The sequence below is a fragment of the Falco cherrug genome, chromosome 18 (genome assembly GCF_023634085.1).
Source record: "Falco cherrug isolate bFalChe1 chromosome 18, bFalChe1.pri, whole genome shotgun sequence".
Lineage (NCBI taxonomy): Eukaryota > Metazoa > Chordata > Aves > Falconiformes > Falconidae > Falco > Falco cherrug.
In genome coordinates, this window is record NC_073714.1 from 7,353,976 (window position 1) to 7,373,910 (window position 19,935).

Here is a 19,935-nt window from a genome sequence, read left to right on the forward strand (position 1 = left end):
TTGTTGCTTCCAGGTCAGGGGTCATCACATTGCAAAGCTTGATCCTCTCGGCATTAGTTGTGTAAATTTTGATGATGCGCCAGTAACTGTTTCTCCAAACGTCGGTGAGAATTACTCTGCAAATTAATTATAATGTAATTTAACTTTTTTACCCCTCCCCTCTTTTGTTTTTCTCCCTTTCCCCTCTCCCTCTTGGTACCTGTTCTCCTTTCCGTTCCTGGCCCATTTCATAGATTCGAGGGCATCATGTAGCACAACTCGACCCACTGGGCATCTTGGATGCAGATCTGGACTCCTCCCTTCCAGCTGATCTTATCACATCCACAGACAAACTGGGTGAGGGCTTTGAGAGCAGTTAGTGCTGCATTGCTTGAGCTCCTCTCTCTTTCACAGCTTTGTACGTAGATCGCTTCACCCGTAAGGGGGGAAAGGTCTTAAGTTTCCTTAGTAATGATCACTCTAAATTTAGAGCCGGCGGGGCGCCGAATTAATGATGTCACTGAACTCACTCATCCAGGGGTGGAAGCAATTGCATCTTCTGGAAATGTGAAGCAGAGAGGTTTTGTGTTGGTAAGAGCTGGAGGTCTGTTCCCTCAGCTCCTCTTGCTGCTCTTGGGGGCCCCGGGAGCTGGGGGGAATGGGCTAGCTTTGTCTCTGCAGGGCTGAGAAGTGCCTCTTGGTGTGCCCCTGCAACGATGCTCGGCCCTCCTTTGCTCCCAGCTTGCCACAGCATTTGTAAATCCCTTAATTGCCCCCTTTTTCCAAGACTGAGCTATGAGTCCCTGCCAGTGATCATAACAAGGAAGCTTTGGGATGCATTCCCGTCCAAGTAGGGAAGCGGAAATCCCAATGCCTTCGAGCGAAAGATGCATGAGTGTTGCACAGAAGTGTGTGTGGCGCCTAGGACTTGAAATCCTAGTCTGAAAGTGCTTAAACTCAGCACCTGTCAACATGCTTTAGATTTGATCTCTATAGTATGCTGCCATTCTTCTAGCTAGAATGAGGTTGTGGCGCTGAGCTCTTTCACCTTGCTGGTGCTTTCCAAGGGTCATTACCCTGGCACTGTGAGTGCTCGAGAGGCATGCTTCTAACTTAGAGCAGCAGTGATGATTACTAACCTCGCACAACTGAAACAGCCGATCAGAGCGTACGGTGCATGTAAATGATCTTGATTCCTTGTTCAGCTGCCAGCACAGGGACACCCACCCTGGACCTGCTGGACCCTCATGTAGGATTATGTGTACTGGGAGTTGTAGGGAAGGATTAGGTTTTTTAGTTGTCCCAGCTCGCTGGATGATGGGGAAGCTGCTTCATCCTGAGGTCTGGACTTCTGACATGCTTGTCTGGAGGACCAAGCCCTGGCTGTGCCTCAGGAGCTGGCTGGCTCTGGGTTGGAGCAAGCCCTGTGCCTGGGGAGATGTTGCTGGGAAGAGGCGGTGAGATGATGGCCATGGACCCAGGCGCAGGAGAGGACATGTGCTCGTAGTTGGTGCTGCGCGGGGAGCAGGGAGACTTTTTTGAGGTGACTTGGAAGCCAGTCCCAGTGGCCAGGGAGAAGGCGGCGTGAGGGGAACCTTTTTTAGCTCGGAGATTTTGGCCAGTGCTCCAGTGCTGTGGGCACTACGATCCTTCTGAATCACAGCAACAGAGAGCCCTGAAGCCCTGTGCCTGTTGGATGTGTTTCCCTTTTGAGAGGAAAGCAGGGTCTGCATGAAACCCAGAGCCGGACGGCTGCAAGTGGTAGCAGTGACTGCTCTCCCTTAGGAGAAAAGGGAGCTGGGTGTGGGGAGCAGTTACCATGCTGATCAGTAAGTCATAGACTCACAGGGTGCTCTGGGGTGGAAGGGACTTTCAGAGTCCCTCCTAGTCCAACCCCTCTGCCATGAGCAGGGACGTTTTCACTAGATCAGGTCGCTCAAAGGCCCGTCCAAGCTGGCCTTGAACTCTGCCAGGGATGGGGCACCCACAACTTCTCCGGGCAACCTGTGCCAGCATCTCACCAGCCTCACCGTAAACACTCCTCCTTTATTTATGTCCAATCTAAACCGGCCCTCTTTCGGCTTCAAAGCCTCGCCCCTTGTCCTGTCACTACAGGCCCCCGTGAAGTCTCTCCACATCTTTCTCATAAGCCCCGTTACACACCAAAAGGCCGCGGTGAGGTGTTTGTGGAGCCTTCTCCAGGCTGAACACCTCCAACTCACTCAGCCTTTCGGCACAGGAGAGGTGTTCCAGCCCTGCGATCATTTCCATGGCCGCCTCTGGACCTGCTCCAGCAGGTCCTTGTCTGTCTTGTGCTGGGGACCCCAGAGCTGGATGCAGAGCACCATGTGGAGTCTCAAGAGAGGGGAGTAGAGAGGAAGAATCCCTTCCCCGTACCTGTTGGCCACGCTTCTTTGGATGCAGCCCAGGATGTGTTTGGCTTTATGGGCTGCAAGGGCACGCTGCTGTCTCATGTCCGATTTGTCACCCACCAGCATCTCCAGGTGCTTCTCTGCAGGACTGCTCTCCGTCCATCCACCCATCCATCTGTCCGTCCGTCCATCTGTCCGTTCCCCAGTCTGTGCTGGGGCTGGAGATTGCCCTGATCCTTGCACTTGGCCCTGTTGAACTGCATAAACTTCACATGGGCCCACTCCTCCAGCCTGCCGAGGTCCCTCTGGATGGCATCCCTTCCCTCAAGTCTTATGGACTGTACCACTCAGCTTGGTGTCACCTGCAGCCGGGCAGAGGGCGCTGTCAATCCCATTGTCCACGCTAATTAAGACATTAAACCGTATTGGTCCCAGTATGGACCCTTGAGGGACACTGCTCCTTGCTTGTTTCCACTTTGTGACATTGAAGTCACAGGGCTGCTTCAATGGCAAATGTCAGTTCAGAGGGCTTTTCTTCTGCTTTGACGCCGTGGTTCCTCTGAAGCAAGGTGTGCTCCAGCAGCATCCTTGCTGCAGAGGAAGAAGAGCCCAAAGTGACCCAAGAGCAGGTCCTCTCTTGGAGCCCCAACTGCAGAGCTGGGCTGACAGCATCGTCAGCTGTAACAGAATCCAGGTACAGCGATACAAGCTCCATTTTTCCTGTTCCTCCTGGGTGAGCGGTCATGAGCCCAGCAGCGTGACCCAGTTGGGCTCCCCGCGGTGGAAGGAGTTCAGGCATGGCTGGTCTGTAGGCATCAGCTGGAAGAGAATCTCGGCCTGCGACCTCCGTGTCTGAGCCAAGTGTTGTTTAATTTTGGTTCCTTTGTGGCTTTCATACCAAAGCGTCTGTCATTGCAGTTCCTGGTGTTGGTTGAATTACCAGGAATCCGTGAATTCGTTGGAAATAATGAGTCCTGGAAACAAGCTATGCTGCTATCAGCCACTAGCTCATGCTGGGGGTGTGTCTCGTGGTAGGACTCAAACGGCTGGCTATGTCCAGCCAAAGGAGGCTTTATTATCTTGCTGTAAGTATTATTTATACTGAATACTTTCCTCTGGTCTTCTTATCCTGGAAAGCCTCATCTGGTCAGTCTTAGAATACAACTTGGCAAATGTAGCTTGCAAACTGTGCTTAGCGTGAGGGGAAGAGAGCAGCGCTGGTGCGGAGCGTGGGCAGAGCTCCGGCTGAGCCCAAGATCGGGTGTTGCCGGCTTGTGGCAGAGAAAGCCAATTTCTAAGCAGATCCTGCTGGCTTATTTTGCTTTGAAAGAGTATTTCTTAACACTTGACAGAGCAGTTAATAACAGGAGTGGTTTTGAAACTTGGAAACGATCTTGTTTCCTCTTTCTGAGCAGTGAAATCCTTAAAGGTCAGCTTTTGTGGTGCAAGTTCTACTGCCAGCAGCTTAAACCATGGCCCAGCACTGCTGTAATTCAAAGGAGCTGCATGGGTAATCTCAGAAATTGATCTTTCTTCTCAGTTGCCTTTTGTTTAGCAACTGGTTTGTGTCTGGTTTGTAAGCTTCTTTGGATTAAGCAGTGTGAGCTTTGGGGAAAATGTAAAGGGGAGAAAGCTTCCCTGGGGGTACTCGGTCTGACAAGTGGTGGGGCTGGAGCCACCAAATTCCTCTTTCTCTTGTCTTTTCCATTTGAAAAAAAAAAAGAAAACCAAACCAAAAAACAAAAGTCATCTCATCCTGGTTTTCTGCTGCAGCTGATCCGGCATGGTAAGTGGTGTAAAACAAGGACAAGATGACTGCAGGAACTTGATGTGACCTGTTCAAGGAAATAATAGCTTGGCACACTGAAATCCAGGTGGTGCCTGGAAGGCAGTGTGTGTCTGAGTGTCTGTCCGTCTGTCTGTCTCTCTGTGGAAGGCAGCTGCTCGTGCCTCTTGCCCGGTGGAATGGAAGGAAATAGTCCTCCAGCTTGGGAAGAGCCAGGCAAGCCCCTGCTGGGAGATGCGCTGGGAGCACTGCCACCTCCCCTTTCCCCAGCTGGAGACCTTACTACCCAAACATCTCACCCAAACGTGTGATTTTCCCCCGCTGACTGAAAGGAGAAGTGTGTTCAAAGCATTTCTTGTAACCCAGGTGAGATTGAGGCACTTGGGTCACCTAACCTAGCCGGGAGGCACAGCTCCAGTGACGCACGCTGCCCGCCACTCCGGCAGCCCTGCCTGCATCCGGCACGGTGCGCCGGCGCTCCCGCCTGTGCTGAGCATGCTCGAGAAATGATGGCATTGTGCGTGCCTGCCTCGGTGCTGGTCTTCCTCATTAACGGCCTGCTCATTAACACCCTGATCCCCTTCCTGCCTGTGTGTAGGCAGTAGCGGTGCCTCCTTGGGGGTGACCTTGAAATCTGGTTAGCGATGAGCAGAGCGAAACCCTCTGGGAGCAGATGTTGCCGGGAGGCATCTCGCTGCTCTGTGGCGGATAGCGCTGCCCTTGATGCAGCTTGTTGGGAAGGTGCTTTTTGGTGAAGAAGGTAGCAGGTGAAGAGGCCGTGGTGGGCGGTCTCCCTCTGTCATCCGAGGGGTGCACGTGACAGGAGATCTCAAACCATGCAGCTCAACTGCTCCCCAGTGTCTGATGCCCCCCATTCCTCTCCCTGCCCCTCCCTCCTCTCACCAGACTTTCCACCGGGATTTCTTTTCCACCTAGCGCGTAGTCGTCCTCCATCCCAACCCTTTTGCCTCTGATGGTTTTTGACTGTATTTTAAATACTGTATTTTTTTGACTTGTGCTTTCCATGACTAGTTCTCACAGTTCCAGGTTTGTTTTTTTTTTTACTAACTTTGACTGCGTCTCTCTGTCTTCTCCCTTTCTGCACCCCCTTCCCCTACCCACCCCAGATCTCGCAGTGTTCAAGGAGCGGCTGAGAGTGTTAACAGTAGGAGGTATGCAATTAATGAGCCTTTAACCCTCTGGAGTGCAGGACTCTCTTTGAATAGGTTATTCTGGGCATGAACCAAGCTGATAAAGCGGACCCCTCCCGTCTCACACCACTCTTGAGTTTTGTAACATGCTTATTTTTAATTTGTCCCGCTAAAAGTCTTGATGTAGGTGCTCGGTTAGTGATGCTTCACCTGTAGAGATCCCCAATTTAGAGCCTTGCTGGCCTTTTCCATACTGTGTGTTTGCATGCCTAGCTTGCTGGACTACACGTTTTGTTGTGAATGTTCATTTTACAAGGCCTCAATCTCCTCAATTGGTTCAAGTCTTCTAAAAATCCAAGCTGTCTTCTGACTCTGCCCTGGTTTTGTCATGGTGAAAATTTGGCTGCTCACCGCTAGCCTCCCCTCCCGTCTGATGGTATTGCTGCCTATAAATACTGAGCACTGTCAAAAAAAGGCTGGCAGGCTGCAGCAAAGCAGAAGCAGAGATGCTTAGAGCCCTGGAAACTCCTTGCAAAATCTGATACCCGCTCCCCCCCCCGGAGCGTGCCTGAATCTTCAAACCAGCATGGCAGAGCGAGCCGGAGCCCTGTGCTGCAGGGTGGGAGCCACAGCAAGTTACCTGAAGCTTCCCTGAAACCTCCAACCAGCGGTTTCTCTGGGATGGTGCGTACTAACGCCACCTCTCCCCAGGGCTTCTCTTTGCCTAGGAGCCACAGAGAGGTCCTGGAGACATGGGGCCAAACCCGCAGCGGCTGCCAGCTGCGGCTCGATGCTTCCAGGCACCACCGCTCTGGAGCTGAGCTCCCCGGGGTCCAGCTTAATTCCTTTCCCTGGCGCTGGCAGTGCCCAGGAGGGTCGTGTGGGCAGAGCAGGGGATGGACGGCAGTGGCAACCAGGAAAACCTCTGCTCCAGGCTTGCTGTGGGTGTTGCCAGCCGCCGGCAAGCACTGTGCTTGAGGCTGCACAGGGACGAGCGGTGGCCAGCCCCATCTTCAGCTCATCCTCTGTTCCTGACCAGAGAGCGAGGGCCAGACTCTTTTTAAGGTGAAGTTCAAGGAGGGCCAGCCCAGGAGGGTCTGATTTTTGCCTCCCTTTGCTCAGAGGAAGGTGGGTTACGCTGCCCTGCAGCGCTTGCAGGTGGCATCCCCTGTACCCTCCCTGCAGGAGCCCCCAGCTGGGGCACTGGGTGGCGTGAAGGGAGCCGGGAGGAGCGGTGGCAGCTGCCTCCTCTGTGGCTCCTGCCCTGGGTTAGAAAATGCCCTGAAACCTGGCTCTGCGGGGGGCAAGGAACAGGAGCCCGAGAAGGGCTTCAGGGCTGTGGGCCAGCAGCGGGCAGCTCTGCTCGCCCGCCCCTTCCAGCCAGACTCCTGCTTCCCAAGGGTCCTGGGACGGCCCTTCCCGGCTCCACTTCTGCCTTGCTGCATCAGCCCAGCGAGTTCATTGCCACTCCTCCTCCGTGCCTCAGTTTCCCCAAAGACAGCCATGAATGTCAGCGGGTGCTGAGGCACCTCCGATGGCTTTGGGGTGCTGTGGAGCTGCTGCGGGCCCTGGCAGGGCCCTGCCGACGCTGTTGCAGCCGTGGGTGGTGTCGGGGCCTGTCTGCAGCTCTACAGCTCGATGCTCAGCTCTGAGCACTGCTCAGCACCTTCTCCAGGCACAGCCCAGCTCCCCGCAGCCCCACCTGCCGCAAGCAGCAGCCACCTACAAACCACCAGGTGCCAGGACCTAGAAGGAGGGAGTTTGCTGAGCAGAGCTAGGCTAACCCCCTAATTGAGAGGCTGTTAATTGGGTGAGGGGGTATCTGGGCACCAAAACCCCTGAGGGGCCAGCTGGCTGCCCTACTGCCAGGCTGAGCTATTCAGGAGAGTCCGTCATCGCAGAGCCCTGATGCCGTTTTCTCTCTTTTGCTTCTCTTTCTCTCCCTCTTTGGGGTTTGTCTGTTTTAACCGTTTCCTTCTCTTGCGTTGACTCTTCATTTTTAATTCCCACCATGTGGTGACACCTCTGTTGTGCTCGGTGACTCCTCTTCAATTCCTGTTCCCGTTCTCTCCCCTCTGTTACAATTTGTGGTGTATTTTTTGTGTTCTTGGGGCTACAAACTTCCTGACTCTTACCCTGGATTTTAATTGCTGGTTTACCTGCACATACATATACATATATATATACATATATTGCTTTGTGTTTTCACTTCCTGCGTTACCTTTCATAATAACCTTGTTCTGTGCTCAATGTCTTTTTGTTTAATTATGGCTTGGATTTTACCTGTATAAACCTCCCTCATGCTTATTTTTGGTTTTATGCTGCTTTTTTTGTCCCTTCCCCGCCTCTCCCAATTGCACCCGGTCCCTGCGTGACGGTGTCCCCCCCCATCCCCCTTCCTTCCTTTTCTCTCTTGCTTTCGCTTGTCCCACCCATGAAAAATCCTGCAGGCTTTTACGGGCTGGATGAGTCTGACCTCGACAAGGTCTTCCACTTGCCCACAACCACTTTCATTGGTGGAAACGAATCGGCTCTTCCGCTCCGTGAGATCATCCGTCGGCTGGAGGTGAGGAGGGCAGGGGGGGCTCTGCAAGACCTGTTTGCAGACGGGGCTGGGGCAGAGTAGTTGCTTTTTGAAGGTCCTGGGTCCGGCTGCTGCCTGCAGCCTGGGCCAACCTGCAGGTCTTAAGCCTTTCACGTTGGGAGCTGCTCCTCGGTGCTTGCCCCACTTTTGCCAGCTGCCCCATGTTACCTGTTCACCTCTGATCACCTCCAGCTTCGTGCTGCATTGGGGCAACGTATTTGCTCTACCCAAGGTGGAACAAATCCCAGGCAGCTGAACAGTTCATTTATTGAAACCTCTCCAGCTGCTTTCGAGTTGAAAGCAGCAAACTGTGCTGGGAGAGCACAGGAGCGGGCTGGAGGAGGAGGCTGCCCTGCGTGGTGGCCTCTTGGAGGGCCTCGGTGCAGGAGGAGCTCCAACCTGGGGCTGGGGCTTCCACCTCTTGCAGCCAGTTCCCCTTTCCTGCCAAATTTCGTATCCTATTCTGCCTGGTCTGAGAGCGCAGACAGCTCTCAGGCAAGCTGCGGACTTGCTCAGATGTTCTCTGCCAAGGCAGGTTGACCTTGGGAGAAGCAAAGCTGCACCGACATCTTAGACAAGCTGTAAGAACGGGCTCCTTATTTGTTGGGGCTGGTTGTTTTGCTGATTGTCTCCCTGCCATGAGAAGTGGTGTTGTGGACCTGATGCCACAGCTGATGCCACCAAGAGGGAAAACATGCCTCCAAGGTGGATGTAAAGCACTTGAGGGTCTGGTCCAGGGCCCACTGGGGAAAGGGAATTAAACATTTTGATGCTGGGTCGTGTGCAGTTTCCAAGCTGCCCCCCAGCATCCCAGGTTGTCCTCTGCCACGTCACCTTTCCTGGGAGAACAGTTCAGATGGGGCTTCCGCAGGGGGGCTGGCACGGTGCTGGCTGCCCGGCCCTGCTCATGGGTCCCCTGGGCCACTGCCGCAGGCAGCACTTGCGGGCGTTCAGGCAGCGTGGTGGGGCTGCCAGGCAGGAGGGTTTGTGTCTCCACTGGTGCAAGAGGGCTCTTTGTCTTGCTGGAAGGCTGAAGAGAGGGATCAGAGAGTCCCTGGCACCCCGGTCCCATACGATGCCACATGTGCCTGTCTTTGCCGAGGGGTGAGGAGGTCCTACAGCCCTGGCTGTTGTCTCATGGCCCTTCTCCTCCCCTTGGGGCAGATGGCGTACTGCCAGCACATCGGTGTAGAGTTCATGTTTATCAACGACCTGGAGCAGTGCCAGTGGATCCGGCAGAAGTTTGAGACTCCGGGCATCATGCAGTTTACCAATGAAGAGAAACGCACGCTGCTGGCCAGGCTGGTCCGCTCTACCAGGTACCCTGGGGGGCCTTCACCTTCTCCTTATCTTCCCTTGCTGCCTGGGGTGGTTTGCTCCCAGCTGGAGTGAGGCAGTCACCATCTGACGTCATCTGTCGTCATCTGTCACGGTTGGCTTAATCAGCAGGGTGATGCCAGTGACCTGCTGGGTTGGCAGGCTCAGGTGCTGGCAAAGAACCTGCAAATGTGGGTGATCCTGAAAGACAATAAAAGATCCTGAAACCTAAAAATAAGGTTGAAGTGCAGCACACTGTTGGGGTGGGGGAGCGGCCAGCCAAGCTCTGCGGGAGACCAGGGTGACTGGGCTGCTGCACGATGCCTGCTAAAGCATCACTTGATGCTGTGGCTCCCCTGCTGTGGTCCCCATCCTTTCTCTGGTTTCTGCCCTCAGCTGTAGCCCTGGCACTGATCCCACTCTCTCTTTGCCTTCCAGGTTTGAGGAGTTCCTTCATCGGAAATGGTCTTCAGAGAAGCGTTTTGGTCTGGAGGGCTGTGAAGTGCTGATCCCAGCCTTAAAGACCATTATTGATAAGTCAAGCGAGAAGGGAGTGGATTATGTTATCATGGGAATGCCCCACAGGTAATCCTGCCTCTCTCCGTGGTGATGCTTGGGGCGTGGAGGAGGGGGTTGCAGCCGGGGTTCGGTACTGGAGGGCACACCGGTTTCTGCCATCACCTAACTGGTCTTGCCTGGGGGTGAACCTTAGCTGGAGAGCTCAGGCCTTGGCTGCTCTCCGCTCATGGCTGCGCTTTCAGCTTCAGCTAGTTTGTAAATCCACCTGGAGGGGCGTGGTGCTCCGTCGGCAGAGCTGGAATCCCAGAGCAGGATCCAGCCTGCCCACTTTGGGGCAGCTGTCAGGATGGGGCGGTCCGTCCCTGTGCTGAGGGGTCTGCAGTCTCCTTCTCGGGAAAGCCCTCCCTGGGTGACCCTACAGCCATCGCAGGAGGTGCAGGGTTGCGCACCACCTCTGCTTGATGGGGGGATGGCAAGTCACCGTCTGCACTCGATGCCAAGTTGGCCGGTGGCCAACAATGGTCTTGCTTTTACAGGGGACGCCTCAATGTTCTTGCCAACGTGATCAGGAAAGAGCTGGAGCAGATCTTCTGCCAGTTTGACTCCAAGCTGGAGGCTGCTGATGAGGTGAGTCTTCTCCTCTCTGTAGCTGGTTGCTGTTGCCTGTCCCCGTGTGGTCCCTGGGTGTGTGCCTGTGCAGAATGAGCTGGACTGGGTCACTGGTGTCACTGGGTGGCGTCGGCATCGCAAGGGTTTCCACGCATACCTGTGCGACTGTAGCCTTCGTGTTGGTGCCAGTGCTGGTCTGTCCTTGCCTGTCCTGGGGGTGACGTGCCCTGGCTGCTGCTGGTGTCTCCAGCACGGGCTGGCTGGTCAGCGGCTCTCCATGGGCATAAAGCAGCCTTGAGGTGCACGGCGAGGTGAGGGGAAGGCAGCTGGGAGCAGGGGTTGGCTTGTACCCTTGCAGCAGCCCCCGGCCCCCATATGGGGCCCTAAAGCAGATGCAAAAGCCCCAAGGCTTGAGTCGCTTGTGTGTGCACTCGTGTTCCAAAGCTTCCAGCATCATAAGATGGGATCATTTGGCTTTTGGAAAGCTGGGCTGGGCTGGCTTTATCCTGCTGTGCCCTTCAGATGGGGTTTTGAGGTGAGAAAGCAGCACCCTGGGGTGTCAAGGTGCATATTGCGAGCAGTGCCAGTGACAGCTGTACTGCTGCAGGGTGAATAGAGCTTGGGTGAGCGTGACATGTTTTCCAGTGTCTTCCCCAAACTCCCCACACTTGGTCCTTCCCCTGCACCTTAAACCTTACCTAGATGGGCTTGATGTGTGTCTGAGGTGTGTGGGTGGTTTGGCACCTGGAACAGGCTACTTTTGCTTTGCTGGGTGCCAGGTCAGTTCCTAAAGTGAGTGCCTGCTGCCTTCTGCCACCGCCTCCAGAAAATGCCCCCTTTTTCCAGCCCCTGGGGTCAGTGCCATCCTGCTTCAGGTCTCCTGTGCCCCCACAGCCACCCAGGTTCCTCGGGGTGACTCTCCTCTCCCCTCCATCAGGGCTCCGGTGATGTGAAGTACCATCTGGGAATGTACCACCGGCGGATTAACCGTGTCACTGACAGGAATATCACCCTTTCCTTGGTGGCAAATCCTTCGCACTTGGAGGCAGCTGATCCCGTTGTTCAGGGCAAGACTAAAGCAGAGCAGTTTTACTGCGGGGACACGGAAGGGAAGAAGGTGAGTGGTGCTGAGACACCCACAATGAAGTGGCCCGGGCCAGATGGGGTTTGGTGGGAGGCAGGTTGGTGGGAAGCGAAAAAACCCAGCTGGTGTTTGTTTGCTGTGCCCCTTTCCCTGCCGTCACCCTGACTTTGCTCTGCCATCCTTCACCACTGTCTTTGGGGACAACTTTGGCAGGGGCTCGCCCACCCCGGGCTCCCGTTGCTGCTTCCTCAGTCTTTGAGCCAACTGGCTCAGCCAGGCTGCGGGGAGCAGCAGATGCCCAAACTCCTGGTTGGAAAGCAGGGAAATGAGGGGCACTCCCAAAAGCCAATCCAAGCATGGCAGCTTGGGGGACTCGGCACTAGGAGTCTCAAGCTGAGGGATCTCAGCCTGACCGGGGATAACCATTCCTGGGGCTGGGAAAGCTGGAGCCGGCAGCAGGAGGCAGCTCTCCACACCCAGGTGGGAGAGCAGGAGGGGAGCGGGCTGCGGGGGGGTTTATTTGTGGTCTGATTCATCACAGACCTATCTCCAACACCAAGAAGTGGAAGGGTGAGATCAAAAGTGCTTCCCTTCCTCCTACACCCCAAGGGCTGGATATAAATAGACAAACTGTCCTCATCTGACAGGCGGTGTCCTCAGCCAGCCCCTGGGTATGATAGCAAAGTAACGTCACTGAAGTTGGAGCTAGCTTCTGGCCTAGATCCTGCCCAGAGGTCTTCTGGAGTGAAAGCATGGGGGAAAGGGGCATTTTTCTTGTCTTCCCCCGTCAACAAAAGGCTTTGCTTTGAGATGTGTGTGTCTGGGAATGGGGCTCGCCTCCCAGGTGCTGTGCGCCAGGTGCCGTCCCGCTGCCTGGCTGAGGCATCCCAAGTGTGCTGTCCTGGCGTGGGGGGGAAACCGGTGGCCACGACCTTCTCCCTGGCAGTCGCGCCCATCGTGGCTGGCCCCTCTCCGATCCCCTGAGAAAGCATCAGATGCATTGGCGAGCTGCTCCATGTCCTGTCTGGGACGCCAAAGGCTCACGGGGATGAGACTTGGGCCCTTTCCTGGTGGCTGCCTCTGCCTGCCAGCCCCACAGAGCCCCTGCTGACTGCTGTGGCTTCACATCTCCCAGGTGATGTCCATCCTCCTGCACGGAGACGCCGCTTTCGCTGGGCAGGGCATCGTGTATGAGACATTCCACTTGAGCGACCTTCCCTCCTACACCACCCACGGCACTGTTCACGTTGTGGTGAACAACCAGGTGAGGAGCAAGTCCCCTGCGTCCAAGCAGGTCTGTTGCAGATCAGCCCCTGCAGGTTCAGGTCTAGGTGGTAGCTGGCAGCAGGCAGTAGCTGTTTCCCAGCCAACGTTCCTGGCATGAGCCATGATCCTGGGGTCAGCAGGGGGTACTCCACACCCAGCTACTCAGCAGGAGCATCTTTTGAGTCCAGCCTGGCACAGAGGTGGTGCAGCCTGGTGCTTGGCGTCTGAGATCACGCAGGGCTGCTCTGTTGTGCCCCATGTAAACCAGAGACATTTCACTGGGGCCAGCCCATCCCTGTGGGTGCAGCGGCTTAACAGCCTAGGTGCCGGGACCGGAACGGGCTGCGGTGCCTGGGTGCAGGAGTCGGGCGGGTTGTGCTATGACTGAGCAGTGCAGCCATGGTGGGGGAGCCCCCAGCTCAGCATAGCAGCCGAGCTGCCCTCGAAGCTCCGTGTGCGCTCACCTGGTGCTTTCCTGAACTGGTAAAACAGCTGCCCCAGGGGCCCAAGTCTATGAGTGTCCATAGAAGGAGCTGTGTAGCAGAGCCATATTCCAAATCCTTACCGCTGTGCTGGTCCTGTTCCCTCTCACCTGCTACAGATTGGGTTCACAACAGACCCCCGGATGGCCCGCTCCTCCCCATACCCAACCGATGTCGCCCGTGTGGTGAACGCACCCATTTTCCACGTCAATGCAGACGACCCAGAGGCCGTCGTCTACGTGTGCAATGTGGCAGCAGAGTGGCGTAGCACCTTCCATAAGGACGTGGTGGTGGATTTGGTGAGGAACGTGGCAAAAGGCTTTATCCTAAAGCTGTGGCTCTGCTGTGGGTGCTTGCTGATACCTCTTGGGGTGTATTTTCTGAAAGCTGAGGTTTCTCCTCAGGGCTTGTTTGGCCCTTTTGACGTGATGGTAGGGAGGAGATGGTGTAAAGCAAGGCAACGAGGCTGTAATAGCACTTGGAGAGGTGACACTGTCTCTGTGTGGAGCCTGCCCTCGCCTCCCACATTGGAGAGGACGTGCGTGGGTCCCTCCTGGGCTGTTTCAGACCCTGCCTAGCACAGAGATCCAGGTACCTCCGACTGCTTTTGGAGTCGCGGGTTGCAAGGAGCTGCTTTCAAAGGCTCTTTCCCTTCCCGGCAGGTTTGTTACAGACGCAATGGCCACAACGAGATGGACGAACCCATGTTCACGCAGCCCCTGATGTACAAACAGATCCGGAAACAGAAGCCAGTGCTGCAGAAATATGCAGAGCTGCTGATTTCCCAGGGGGTGGTAAATCAGCTGGAGTACGAGGTACTGTCCCTTGGGGCCTGGAAGGAAAACTGCAGGCGGCATCTCCGGGTAAAAACTATGTGTTTGGTTCTTACCTGGGTGTGAATGATGCCCGTTTCTGCTTGTGCTTGTCACCTGAAGCTGGCAGAGCTGTGCTAGGGATGGGTGAGCAATGCAAACCTGGCAGCAACCAGGTTAGGAGCCAAGGCTCGTCCTGAACAGCACAGGAACATGTAGTTCAAGGATGCCCCGTGATCAGTGCAGCACAAGCCATACGGTGCTGGGCCACTGCAGTGCAGCTGCGACTCACGGAAGAGCTGGGCTGTGCAGCACTTGGGCTCACTGTGGCCTGGGGGGATCTGGGGCAGGTCCCCTGCACAAGTTCTGCCTCCCTGGCAGCAAGCGTGGCAGCAGCTCTGCCAGCTCTTTGTTGCCCCCGGTACCACGTTGCAGGATCTCTCGGGTAGAATGTGAGTTGCCGGCTCAGATGGCAGCGGGGCTGTCCTGAGGGGGACAGGGGCCTCCGGCAGCAGCTCTGCGCTCTAAGGCTGAGCTGTGCGGCCCTGGGGCTGCCCTGCTGTGGGGACCAGCTGTGTCCTCCAGCACCCTTGCAAGCTCACGCCGAGGCCGCCCGGCTCATCACCCTTGTTTGGAGACAACTAAAAGCTAATGCTTTTCTGCCTCCTGGTTCTGCCTTTCAGGAGGAAATCGCCAAGTATGACAAGATCTGCGAGGAGGCCCATGCGAGATCCAAGGATGAAAAGATCTTGCACATCAAGCACTGGCTGGACTCACCCTGGCCTGGTAAGCCACTAGCCATGTTTTGGAGGTCCCTAGCAAAGACCCTGGCTTCTCTAGAGCTGTGACAGCTATATTCTAGTAAATCACCCTGGTGGGGTGGTGCTCTCCGCTCCTGGCAATCCCCGCCCTTGCTTGACAGTGTCCGTGATCTGAGCTCTTCACAGAGAGCTGGGCATGGCTCCCACAACATGGTGGGCTGCTGCTCCTTCTGCAGGTTTCTTCACTCTGGATGGCCAACCCCGGAGCATGACCTGCCCTTCCACTGGTCTGAACGAAGAGGACTTGACGCACATTGGTCAGGTGGCCAGCTCAGTGCCAGTGGAGGATTTCACTATCCACGGAGGTAGGAGCTTGCGGAAGCTATGCCAAACTGGGCGTTCATTCTGGAGAAGATGTGAGATAGGGCTGGAACATGGCCTGAGATGAAGGGACCTGCTACAGTGCTTCGATATGTGTGGCCAGCTGGTGGGGGGAATGGATTCTCACCCTCTGTTCTCCCGAGACCCATCCCCAGAGCACTGTGTCCAGCTCTGGGGTGCGCAGCGCAGGACAGAATGGACCTGTTCACAGGATCACAGAGTGGTCGGGGTTGGAAGGCACCTGGGGATCATCTAGTCCAACCCCCTGCTAAAGCAGGTTCTGCTAGAGCAGGTTGCAGAGTTGCATCCAGGTGGGTTTTGAATGTCTCCAGAGAAGGAGACCCTGCAGCCCCCCTGGGCAGCCTGCGCCAGTGCTCTGTCCCTCTCAGAGTAAAGAAGTCCTTCCTTACGTTCAGATGGAGCTCCCTGTGTTGTGGTGTGGTGTGTGCCTGCTGGAGCAGGTCCAGAGGCGGCCATGGAAATGATCGCAGGGCTGGAACACCTCTCCTGTGCCGAAAGGCTGAGTGAGTTGGAGGTGTTCAGCCTGGAGAAGGCTCCACAAACACCTCACCGCGGCCTTTTGGTGTGTAACGGGGCTTATGAGAAAGATGTGGAGAGACTTCACGGGGGCCTGTAGTGACAGGACAAGGGGCGAGGCTTTGAAGCCGAAAGAGGGCCGGTTTAGATTGGACATAAATAAAGGAGGAGTGTTTACGGTGAGGCTGGTGAGATGCTGGCACAGGTTGCCCGGAGAAGTTGTGGGTGCCCCATCCCTGGCAGAGTTCAAGGCCAGCTTGGACGGGCCTTTGAGCGACCTGATCTAGTGAAAACGTCCCTGCTCATGGCAGAGGGGTTGGACTAGGAGGGACTCTGAAAGTCCCTTCCACCCCAGAGCACCCTGTGAGTCTATGAGAATTAGTTCACAAGGGAGCTGTGGTTAAGGGAAGTGAACTGAGCTAGCTCTGCTTTGGAGCCGATCCTTCTTTGCAGGGATGATTCCTCATCCCTGGTTCATCCCTGTGGCAGAGGTGAATCTGTTCCTCTACCTCCAGGCATTTGCAGTCTGTCAGTCCGTGGGTGGATTGTGGGAGAAACATGGTGTCACTGGAACTCCCTCCTGTGTGGGCTACAAGCCGTATTCCGTCCTGGCAGGTTTGAGCCGTATCCTGAAAACCCGTGGGGAGATGGTGAAGAACCGGACAGTGGACTGGGCCCTGGCAGAGTACATGGCGTTTGGTTCCCTGCTCAAAGAGGGCATCCACATCCGCCTGAGTGGCCAGGACGTTGAGAGGGGGACGTTTAGGTAAAGCCATGCTTTTGGTGGCTGCAAAGGTGCTTCTAGCCTTTCTGGAAGGCATCCGAAGGGTGACGGTGAAGTAACGCTTTCCCCTCTTCCAGCCATCGCCACCATGTCCTGCATGACCAGAATGTGGACAAGAGGACCTGTATCCCCATGAACCACCTGTGGCCCAACCAGGCTCCTTACACCGTCTGCAACAGCTCTCTGTCGGAGTACGGCGTCCTCGGTGGGTGAGGAGGTCTGTGCTTGCTGCCCAGGGGTGAGGCCACTCTGGGAAGATAACCCCCTCGCTTCTCTCCCATCCTTCAGGATTTGAGCTGGGCTTTGCCATGGCCAGCCCCAACGCCCTGGTGCTTTGGGAAGCCCAGTTTGGGGACTTCCACAACACCGCCCAGTGCATAATTGACCAGTTCATCTGTCCCGGGCAGGCCAAGTGGGTGAGGCAGAACGGCATTGTCCTGCTGCTTCCCCATGGCATGGAGGGCATGGTAAGGAGCCCCCAGCTCACGGGCACCCAGGGGTGTGCCCATTGTCTGGCCTGCATAAGAAGCAGCTGAGGGCAGCAGTGGCAGCGCCTAGCATCAGCTGCTTGCACTAGCCTCGCCCCCCTCTCACTCTCCCGCTGCTTGGTCCCTGCAGGGTCCTGAGCACTCCTCCGCCCGCCCAGAGCGATTTTTGCAGATGTGCAATGACGATCCTGACGTCTTCCCTGTGAGTGGCGGCCGTGCTGAGCTCAGCCTGGCCCTCCTGTGTTCTGGATCCAACTGCTGACTTGAAACGGGGAGGGGGGCAACACCACCAGGGTGGGCCCTGCACAGTGCTACGGTCGCAGCGGGGGCTGCGGAGCCAGTAGCAGGAGGTGTGGGGTGCCCTGGGCTCGTGCTGCAGCTGGAGGGTTTCGGGAAGGGGGCTGAACCCCATGCCCAGGGTGCACCTCCACCACCCCCGGGGCTGCTGCAGGATGCAAGGCAGAGGTGGGTCCAAAAGCAGCAGGAGGTGGGGGTGTTGCTGGCCACCTCAAGGCAGGGGCACGGACCTGCAGCCTCTCCCGGGTCTCTGTGGGTGTCCATGTGCTCTGGAGAGGGAGGGGAGGGAGAGAGGGCTGGGTGCTGCTCTTTGCCCCGCTGCTGGAGCTGTGAGGCCAAGAGGCACCTTGTGTTTCTTGAAATCCCTTGAACTGCACTCACCGAGGCAGAAACTGGACGACTTTGATGTGCGTCAGCTCTATGACTGCAACTGGATTGTTGTGAACTGCTCCACTCCGGCCAACTTCTTCCACGTCCTCCGGCGCCAGATCCTCCTGCCCTTCCGCAAACCGGTCAGTGCCAGCAGCTCTGCGCCTGCCGAGGCAGGGCAGCCCCATGACCCTGCTGAGCCTGGGGACGGGACTTGGGGCGGGCTTGTTCTTGCACATGGGCAGCAAACACGGGCAGTTTGCCTCTGGCCAGGCCAAGGACCTCGTGGTGCTCGGGACTGGCTTGGTGCATGATGTGCTGCCGGCCAGCTTGCGCAGGCGGCGGTGGCTGTGGCCCCTTCCTGTGTGGGCAGGCCAGGCGCCACGGCCGGCTGGTGGGCATCGGTAACTAGTGCAGTCCCGCCGCTTGCCTTCAGCTCCAGCTGCGGGCCAAGCAGGTTTCGGCAGCACCTTGGCCTCTTCCCTGGGGGAAGCTCAGACAGGGAGAGCTGGTGCTGTTGGAAGCAGATGCCAGATCTGGCAGAGCACGGCAGCCGAGCGAGGAGCAAATCTGCGGCTGCTCCTGGGCTCGGGGGGTGGGGGCGGGGGGGGGCCAGGCAGGATGGGCAGGTCGGTGCTCTGGCCTTTGTTTGTAGGGGAGATGTTTCTGGCAAGGCTGACCGCCTTGCTCTGCCTCTTCCCCCCTCCTTCCAGCTGATAATTTTCACTCCAAAGTCGCTGCTGCGCCACCCCGAAGCCCGCTCCAGCTTTGACGACATGCTGCCAGGTATGGGCGGCGCGGAGGTGCTCATTTCTCCCCCCCTCCCACCCCCCCCACCCCGTGCCGATCTGCGGGATGAAGGGTGAAGGGCAGGAGCCAGTGGCCTCGGGCAAAGTCCGCCTGGCAGCGGCCTCCCTGTGCCGAAGAGCAGCTGGGCAGGGCTGATGCTGCTGGCACGGGGGCATCGCAGGCAGTCATGCAGAGAGCTCTGTGCCAGCGCAGCACGTGGGCTGCCTTCCTCCCTCCCCGCTCCCCTCCAGTGCCAAGGCGGCGTGCCCGCCCCAGCTGCAGCTGGGGTGTGCTGGCTGCGCCCATCTACCCAGCAAATTGGAGCCACCCCCTGTTAGCGCCGAGTCTGGTGCCCAGGAGAGAGGTGGCTCGGCTTTCCAGATTTTGCTGTGGCACTTCCTCCGTCAGCAGCCCCTTCCCGCCAGAGCGGTGCCACCCGGATTTGGCAGCCGCAGGTTGCACAGAGTTGCGATGGTTTGTACTGGGAGCTGACCCAGTACCAGCTGCCTGGCTCTGCCTCTCCGGTTTGCCTGCGCAGGCTGGGGTCCCCGGAGGAGCTGGCATGGGATGTGGGTGCAGGCAGCTGCCGGTGCGGTGCCGCAGGCTGCTGTGGCTGACAGTGCTACCCTCTCCCGTGGCAGGCACCCACTTCCTCCGTGTCATCCCCGACAGCGGCCCTGCGGCCCAGAGTCCTGAGCGGGTGAAGCGAGTGCTGTTCTGCACTGGCAAGGTCTACTACGACCTGACCCGTGAGCGCAAGGCCCGGCAGATGGAGGCCGACGTGGCAATCACCAGGGTGGAGCAGGTGAGCAGCGTCCGGCCACCTCTGAGCCCACGGGCTGGGGGTGCTGCTCCCGTGGCGCCACTGTGATGCTGCTCCGTGTTGCCCGCAGCTCTCCCCGTTCCCCTTCGACCTCCTCCAGTTGGAAGCCCAGAAGTACCCAGCTGCCGAGCTGGTGTGGTGCCAGGAGGAGCACAAGAACCAGGGCTACTACGACTACGTCAAACCCCGGCTGCGCACTACCATCAACCGCGCCAAGCCCGTCTGGTAGGAACTTGGGGGGTGGGGTGGTCGTGATGCTCGGGGGAGGCTGGAGGGTGCAGACCCCCCCTCACCCCTTGTCTTCTCCCCCATAGGTATGCAGGGCGGGAGCCAGCGGCTGCCCCTGCCACCGGCAACAAGAAAACCCACCTGACGGAGCTGCAGCGGCTCCTTGACACAGCCTTCAACCTCGACGCCTTCAAGGACCTGGCCTAAGTGCCAGCCCGGCGGCGGCAGCAGCATGCGCCCGTCTGTGTCTGTCCGTGTCTGTCCCGCGCTCGCCTCCCCCTTCCCTCCGTAACTACAGACCTTGTCCAACCCTATACTGGCAGCTGGAGTCCTTGTCCATGGGGGCTGGGGCCAGCGCTGGCGCAGCTGCCCTGGCAGCTGAGAGGGGCTGGGAGCTGCCCCCACCTGCTGTGGCGGGGGGGAGACCCTTCGTGCCCCTGGTCCCCTGGGGGACTGCTCCCTGGGGCTCCTCTCTGGGGGTGACCAGTGCAATGTGCCCGGCCATCTCCCAGTCCCT

At 57.3% G+C, this 19,935-nt stretch overlaps 1 protein-coding gene across 11 annotated transcripts in view; it reads left to right on the forward strand.

Moving 5' to 3' along the window:
• LOC129734133 (2-oxoglutarate dehydrogenase complex component E1) overlaps positions 1–19,732 on the forward strand; it is a 36,104-nt gene extending 16,372 nt beyond the window's left edge. For 3 of the 11 annotated variants that reach the window (XM_055696001.1, XM_055696000.1, XM_055696006.1), the window contains 21 exons: positions 234–336; positions 5,265–5,309; positions 7,739–7,854; positions 9,037–9,191; positions 9,628–9,774; positions 10,245–10,335; positions 11,255–11,434; positions 12,537–12,665; positions 13,269–13,448; positions 13,812–13,964; positions 14,645–14,747; positions 14,959–15,087; positions 16,256–16,406; positions 16,502–16,629; positions 16,713–16,891; positions 17,043–17,114; positions 17,599–17,721; positions 18,292–18,364; positions 19,009–19,172; positions 19,261–19,415; positions 19,505–19,732. In XM_055696001.1, the coding sequence (XP_055551976.1) occupies positions 234–336; positions 5,265–5,309; positions 7,739–7,854; positions 9,037–9,191; positions 9,628–9,774; positions 10,245–10,335; positions 11,255–11,434; positions 12,537–12,665; positions 13,269–13,448; positions 13,812–13,964; positions 14,645–14,747; positions 14,959–15,087; positions 16,256–16,406; positions 16,502–16,629; positions 16,713–16,891; positions 17,043–17,114; positions 17,599–17,721; positions 18,292–18,364; positions 19,009–19,172; positions 19,261–19,415; positions 19,505–19,625 (2,697 nt within the window). In that variant the 3' untranslated portion in view covers positions 19,626–19,732. Of the gene's footprint in view, positions 1–13; positions 135–233; positions 337–5,264; positions 5,310–7,738; positions 7,855–9,036; positions 9,192–9,627; positions 9,775–10,244; positions 10,336–11,254; positions 11,435–12,536; positions 12,666–13,268; positions 13,449–13,811; positions 13,965–14,644; positions 14,748–14,958; positions 15,088–16,255; positions 16,407–16,501; positions 16,630–16,712; positions 16,892–17,042; positions 17,115–17,598; positions 17,722–18,291; positions 18,365–19,008; positions 19,173–19,260; positions 19,416–19,504 lie in introns of those variants that run through there. The other 8 variants (XM_055696004.1, XM_055696007.1, XM_055696008.1 and 5 more) reach the window with 6 other exon arrangements.
• Positions 19,733–19,935: the final 203 nt, after the last annotated feature.